The 6,809-nt window shown below is 43.0% G+C and overlaps 1 protein-coding gene across 1 annotated transcript in view; it reads right to left on the minus strand.

Moving 5' to 3' along the window:
- SEC16B (SEC16 homolog B, endoplasmic reticulum export factor) overlaps window positions 1-6,022 on the minus strand; it is a 58,974-nt gene extending 52,952 nt beyond the window's left edge. Inside the window, exons 1-5 of the mRNA XM_004372852.2 lie at window positions 5,604-6,022; window positions 3,943-4,055; window positions 2,735-2,855; window positions 1,879-1,987; window positions 123-267 (exon numbers count right to left, since the gene is read on the minus strand). Coding sequence (XP_004372909.1) covers window positions 123-267; window positions 1,879-1,987; window positions 2,735-2,855; window positions 3,943-4,055; window positions 5,604-5,893 — 778 coding nt within the window. The 5' untranslated portion in view covers window positions 5,894-6,022. The remainder of the gene's footprint in view (window positions 1-122; window positions 268-1,878; window positions 1,988-2,734; window positions 2,856-3,942; window positions 4,056-5,603) is intronic.
- Window positions 6,023-6,809: the final 787 nt, after the last annotated feature.

Consider the following 6,809-nt stretch of genomic DNA (forward strand, 5'->3'; position numbering starts at 1 on the left):
CAAACGAGGCAGACAGTGGTTTGTTCTTGGAAACACAGCCTAAGGGTGATTTTCCAAGAGACTTGCCACCCAGCCCTTTCCTCATCAGACTTAACCAAATCCTTTGATCACTTAGTACCCACCAGCCTGAATTGGACTCCAAACTGCTGAAGCCATAGGATCATACTGCTCAGAAGCTTCCACCATGTACTGACTGAGCTCATAGCTGCTGGAGCTGAGACCAGACTCGTGCTGCTGCAGAAGGTTGGACTCGCTGGTCAATGATGGCTGAAAGGTAAAAACAACGAAAACACATGGGAAGAATCAAAAGCAGTTTCAGGGAGCTGGTCTTCACCCATGGCCCTTCAAAGACACAAAATTCCAATTTTCAAACAAATGCAGTGAAAATGAATGTGATGAAACGAGAAGAAGGGATTATTCAATTGACAGGAATTTACTGAGGGACACATTATGGCCTAGTGGAAACAGTGTAGTTCTTAGGGTCAGGAGGCCTGAATTCAAATCTCAGCTTTGTTAATACCTAGCTGCTGTGACCTTAGGCAAAGGACTTAGCCCCTCTGAGCTCAACACCCTCCTCTGTAACATATATGCTCATACCTGCCCCACGTTGTTGCTAAGTGCCGTTGAGTCAGCCCCCAACTCATGGTGACCCCATGAACAATGGATCAAACACTGCCCAATCTCGTGCAATCTCTGTGATCAATTGCAAATCAGACCTCTGTGATCCATAGGGTTTTCACTGGCTGATTTTTGGAAGTAGATCACCAGCCTTTCTTCCTAGTCATCTTAGTGTTAAGCTCCACTGAAATCTGTTCAGCATCATAGAAACATGCAAGCCTCCACTGACAGATGGGTGGTGGTTGTACATAAGGTGAATTGGCTGGGAATTAAACCCAGGTCTCCCACCTGGAAGGTGAGAATTCTACCACTGAACTACCAATGCCCCCTCCACCTACCCTATACACCTCAAGAATTTACTCATGTATTCATTCAGCAGCTATTGACTGAGCACCTACTATGCTGCAGGCATTGTGCCTTACCCTTAGGATACAGTGGTATGCAAGAAAATAAAGTCCCTGCCCTCATGGCACTTACATTCTAGGAACATACAAGTAAAACAGTGGATGTGAGCGCTCTTTGTACACTGTTAAGTGCTGTACACGTGTGTTGTCGTTGCTGTTATTGTGTTGTTGTTACCATCAGTCATTATAACATGTGCCCTGCCCTGGTAACCACTAGGTATACCAAAGAAACTGCCCTCAAAAAATCAAATAATTTAATCATGGGGACAAAATTAATATAAAACTCTCAAAGATTAAGAGCTCATCTCTGTGGCATCTTTGAAACTTTTCCATAAATCTAAAATTATTCCAAAATAATACATTTGTTAAAAGCTTCATTTTGTGGCCCAACTGGTACACAGAGTAAGAATTTAGAGGACAGGGGCAGAAGAGTTAGGAATGGCTTCAAGTCCTGCTTTCTGACCTGAATTAAATGATTCTAAGAACTTCGAACTTCCTGTGTAAAACAAATTGCCAGTCCATTGGGGTTCCAGAGAATCAAACCCTAACACCTGGCTGCAGCCTCTTCTCCTCTTTCCTAGAACCTCAGAGTAACTTGGTGACATTTTCTGACTGAGCCACTTTGACATAAATACAGAAGGGTCAGATCAGGGCACAAGATCCATAAGATCGAAGCAGGAAGGCAGGGAAAGGGAGGAGGCATGAGGAGAGGCTCCACCGAAAGGGGAGGAACGGCACCTCTCAGTCTGCTGGCCACTGGAGCCCCCCAGCCCCAAGGGCCCTATCCTGCCACTGCTGACAACACCAGCTGTGATGTGCTGTCACAGGCCACTACCCCCATGTCACTTCAGGTTACCTTACTCTTCTGGGCCCCAGGCAGCAGGCTGTCTGGAAACACCTCTCCAGGCCTCTCCTGTCCAGAGTTGGAAGCAGGACTGTCTCTGTAACAGTTCCGATTCTTAGATCTGCAGCAAAATGACAGGAGTGGGTGAGAGGGGGTCCAGGGCTGAGATGCTCTCAGCTGGAGACTGCTGTGCTTATTAAAAGTGTGAGCAAGTGTAAGGTCGGCCTGTGTGCCACAGGGAAATGCATTTCCCTCCCATTCCCCACTTCAATCTATTAATAGCAGAAAAACAGGAGCTCTCATGTTCCATAGTGCAGTTACTGAAGTAGCCTCAGACCCTGTGGAGAAGGGCTGGTATCTGCAGCCTGACAGCCTGGAATGGCTTAAATCAGAGCACAGAGATCAGTGAGCTCCCGGGTAAAGGCACTAGGGTAAGAGCACTCGGCGGATGCTGCAGCAAAAATCTCCTCTCTGCTCTGCCTTATCCCGGGGGGAACACCCCAGTCTCAGGGCACAGGAGTGGGCAGAAGAGAAGCACCCCAGCCCCAGGCAGGACCCAATCATGAGAACTTTTGCCATGCCACATCTGTTCTGAGGCCAACATGGAATTAAGGCCCTCCTTTAGGGTAGTAGTCTCACAGGCCCCAAACTAGCTCAGGTCCTAGAACCGCCTCCCGGAGATACAAATCTCTCCTCCCAACGTCAGTGCTAACAGCTGGCATGGGCCATCCTGATCTAATCCCATATCCTAGAACAAAACCAAACTGGCTGTTTGATGAGGGACCAAGCACCAGATGCTGTAAGATTTGCATAACGTAGTCTAAGTTTGGTTGAATTATGCTGAACTGGCCCCTCCTTTTACACTTACTGAAATTGGGTCTCATTATTTGTTCCAAACGAACTATTCTGAGTTTCATAATGATGTTCTTTGAGGTACTTTTGGTCTTGGTAATCTTCATGCCAGGCATAAGAACTCCCTTGCCTTGGAACTGCACCCTCAGAGAAAACAAAACAAAGACAGGTCACCTTTCTGAAAGTTCAGAAAGACACTAGCAAGTTGTAATGCTGAGTTACTGGAACACAGTATTTAAAAAAAAAAAAAAACATGTTGACTAAATTGAATTAAATTGCTGGGTGAGATCTAAGATGAAAGTCCCTAATATACCCCTCAGTCCTCTCTGAACCAATTAGCATGCTTCTATACAATACTATGGAGTCCCTGGGTGGTGCAAATGGTTGACACACTCGGCTCCTAACTGAAATGAAAGATTGGAAATTCAAGTCCACCCAGAGGTGCCTCAAAAGAAAGGCCGGGTGATCGACTTCCAAAAAAATCAGCCATTGAAAATTCTATGGAGCACAGTTCTACTCTGACACATATGGGGTCATCATGAGATGGCAACTGGTACTGGTATGTAATTGCACAATGGCAGGGATCATGGTGTGTGTGTGTGTGTGTGTGTGTGTGTGTGTGTTGTTGTTGTTATTGTTGAAACAGATTTCTCTCTCTGTTAGCAGGTCGGAAGCTGTCTATAGCACACACAAAAACCTTAATATTAGTGTAGGGTTTGAAAACTCCTGTTTAGGCACATCTGCTGCCCAGCCCTCTGCATAAATGGGCCAGAGCCTGAGATCTGTGTTTAGGGTGAAGTGAAGGTCAGACTCATACCCTTGGGTGGTTGCAGCCCAGCAACACAATTGATGCCCTTGAGAACTGACTTCACTGTTACTTGATCAGAGACTATAACCTCAGCTACAAGGATAAGTATGAAAAAAATGTAGGTGAATTGCAAACTATCCATACTACTAGTAACATAATGAGAGTGATTTCAGTACCATCATCTATCTGTGCAAAAGGAGATAATTCCTTCCTATTGCTTCTCCTCAAGACATCTAGGAGTAATGACTTATCTCGGTCTCATCTGGTCAAGAAAGAAGGAAAGGAGGGCCTCTACTTTAGCCCAGTTGGTTGCCCAAGATGAGGCTCTGAGCATGGCCCCTTGGGTCTCTGCCCTGCCTATTAGACCAGCTTCACCATCCCCAAATCCCAAAGGCTTCTTGTAGATTATTCCATACCTCTTTCTTCCAGTAGCTTCTGTGGAAGTCCATGATAGGAATAACTTCCATAAGCATATTCTTCCCTTAGGGTTGGAGAATGATAGCTCTGATATGGATTCTCATAGCCTGTCCTAAAACACCACAAAGACTGCCAGTCATTTGAAGACGAGCATGGTAAAGAGAGACACCAATGACAGATTTGACAAACTAAACAAGTACAGAGTTCAGAACTGTAACCCCAATATAGAATCAGCTTGAAAGCCAAAATTAATTCTAAATCATATACACGGAAGATCCAGAATCAGACCATGAGGAAAGTCTCTGTTAAAAAACAAAGGCCTGTACTTTTATAGTAAAACCATAACCAAGTGTCTTATTCTCTTTTCTGTTTTCTTCTTGCTCCCAGAATACACATATCCAGTAATATAATGAGAAAACTCTGCTTTGATGTTATCTTAGAAAACCCCTTCATGAGATGATCGTGCAAGTACCCAGTTTATCATTATAATTTCAATGCATAGTACAGATGGAAATGAGATTTTAAAAGATCAAGTTGGACTATCTTAAATCTGATTTAAGCAATTAAATACTTCTATTGCTGCTTTCCTTAATATCTCTCTCTTTGAGAATTCAACAGTCCAAAAGGGATTGGGAAAAGGAAAGTGATGTAGTTAGTGCAGTTATCAATTAAAAATTCTTTAGCATTTCATAGGGCAAAATGTCTTAACATAATTGTCATAATTTCTACCCTAAATCTGCAGACAGGTAAATATCACCCCACCTGGAAAAGCTAAAGGAGAACATTGATAGCTTCCAACATCCCATGAAATACCAACTCTAGTATAATCACTAGAACTCAGGATCAGCAAATTCCAGATACTCCAACATGGAATTAGGTCACTGAGACCTCTTCCTTATGAACCTGGAACATGCAAGTTTGTATCTACTTTCTCTGAGGTTGATTTTAAAAAAAAAAAAAAAGTTCCCACTCATTCATTCAATACCAGGTCCTGTCTGCTGTCTCAAATGTCATCATTCTTTCTAACCCAATCAATGATGAGACTTCCTTAAGAAGCCCCACTAGGTAGATAATTGTCTTCAGTCTCCCAAAAACAATTTGGGTTTAGCTAAGGCAATGTAGTAGGGTGAATGTCTTAGTTATCTAGTACTGCTATAACAGAAATACCACAAATGGATGGCTTTAACAAATAGAAATTTATTTTCTAACAGTTTAGAAGGCTAGAAATCTGAATTCAGGGTACCAGCTCTAGGGGAAGGCTTTCTCTCTCTGTCTGCTCTGGAGGAAGGTCCTTGTCTTTTCAGAGCTTCTCCTCCTAGGTGATCTTCATGTGGCTTGGCATCTCTCTTCATCCATCTCTGTTTGCTAGCTTGCATTTAATCTCTTTTATATCTCAGAAGAGACTGACCAGAGACACATCCTACACTAATCCTGTCTCATTAACATAACAAACACAACCCATTCCCAAATGGGATTATAACCATAGGCTTAGAGGTTAGGATTTACAACACATATTTTTGTGGGACACAGTTCAATCTGTAACAGTGAATAAGGAAGAAAAAGAAAAAGAGGAGTAATAAAAGGAAAAGGAAGAAGGAAAATAACAATTTGTTCATAAGCATTTAGGAGAGCTGGTCCATTCCAAGCCCTAAAACCATACCTTGAATATATAGAATAACCACCTTCGTAACAGTCAATCCCAGACACAGGTTGATGCCACTCCCCAAGCCTGTGTGGATGCTGAAGCTGGTGGTGGCCTGCCCTGGGATCCTGCTGTGGCTGGGGGCTCCCTCGGAGGTCTTGCCACTGGTGGAACCACTCTCCATTGTGCCGAGAGTGAGGGATAGGCCTATGACATCCATCTCTCTGAAGCCCTCGTTCCCGATCCTTTGACGGTGCTATGGGCCTCCCCTGTGACTGAGGTGGCCTCTGGGGAACCCAAGGTTCCATCCCTGACCCTCTGAATTTTCTTTTGGGTGTTGAGTCAGTGGTGTAGTTATTTTAACTTCCTGAAGACAAAAACCAAAATAAATTATCATCATTTTAAGCCTATATCTACCCATGGTGCTTGATTAGGTTTTGTGAAAAGAGGCTTAGCAGTCATAGCTATGGTCCTCTGAAATATTCTCTCTAAAACAAACCACATGGGTACTGATATGGAGAAATCTGAAAAACAACCTCGATTCACTACATGAAATAAATAACAGACTAGACAATTTTATCAATGTTGCTTAAAAAATTAAAAGTATATTTTGAGCAACAATAGATGTGGTAGGCATGAGAGATGAACAGCACAGATGCAACTAGAAAATGCTGTCTAGATATCCTGATTCAATAAATGCTTGTTCATTTATTCTACTAGCAAATATTTATTCAAAACTTACTACTGAGACCCTGTGGTATCACACAAATAGAGTGGGCCTTGGAGGGAGCTTGGCCAGGGTTCAAATCCTAGGTCTGCCATTTGCTAGCTATGTGATCAGAGAAGTTAGTTAATTTTTTCCAGCCTCAATTTCCTCACCTGTAAAATAGGGGATATCCTGCAGGTTTATTCTCAGAATTAGAGATGATGTATAAAAAGTGCCTAACACACTGCCTGGTATATCATCATTGTTCAATAAGTCATAGTATTATCAGTATGTGCAAAGCACTGTGGAAGAGTCAAAGAGAAAGATTAGGGTAGTGTGAGTGGCTGAAGACATCTCTTAAACAAAAAGAAGCTGAAATAACCTCTTCAAAAGAAGCCTTTCCTGAATCCTTAAATTAACCTCTTGGAAGAACTCCCACAATATGGCCATACCATGCACCTCCTCCAGGGGAACCAGTGAGATGCAACTTTGGGATTGTTTGCTCAATACTACTTCCT

Source organism: Trichechus manatus, unplaced genomic scaffold, assembly GCF_000243295.1.
Source record: "Trichechus manatus latirostris isolate Lorelei unplaced genomic scaffold, TriManLat1.0 scaffold00021, whole genome shotgun sequence".
NCBI lineage: Eukaryota > Metazoa > Chordata > Mammalia > Sirenia > Trichechidae > Trichechus > Trichechus manatus.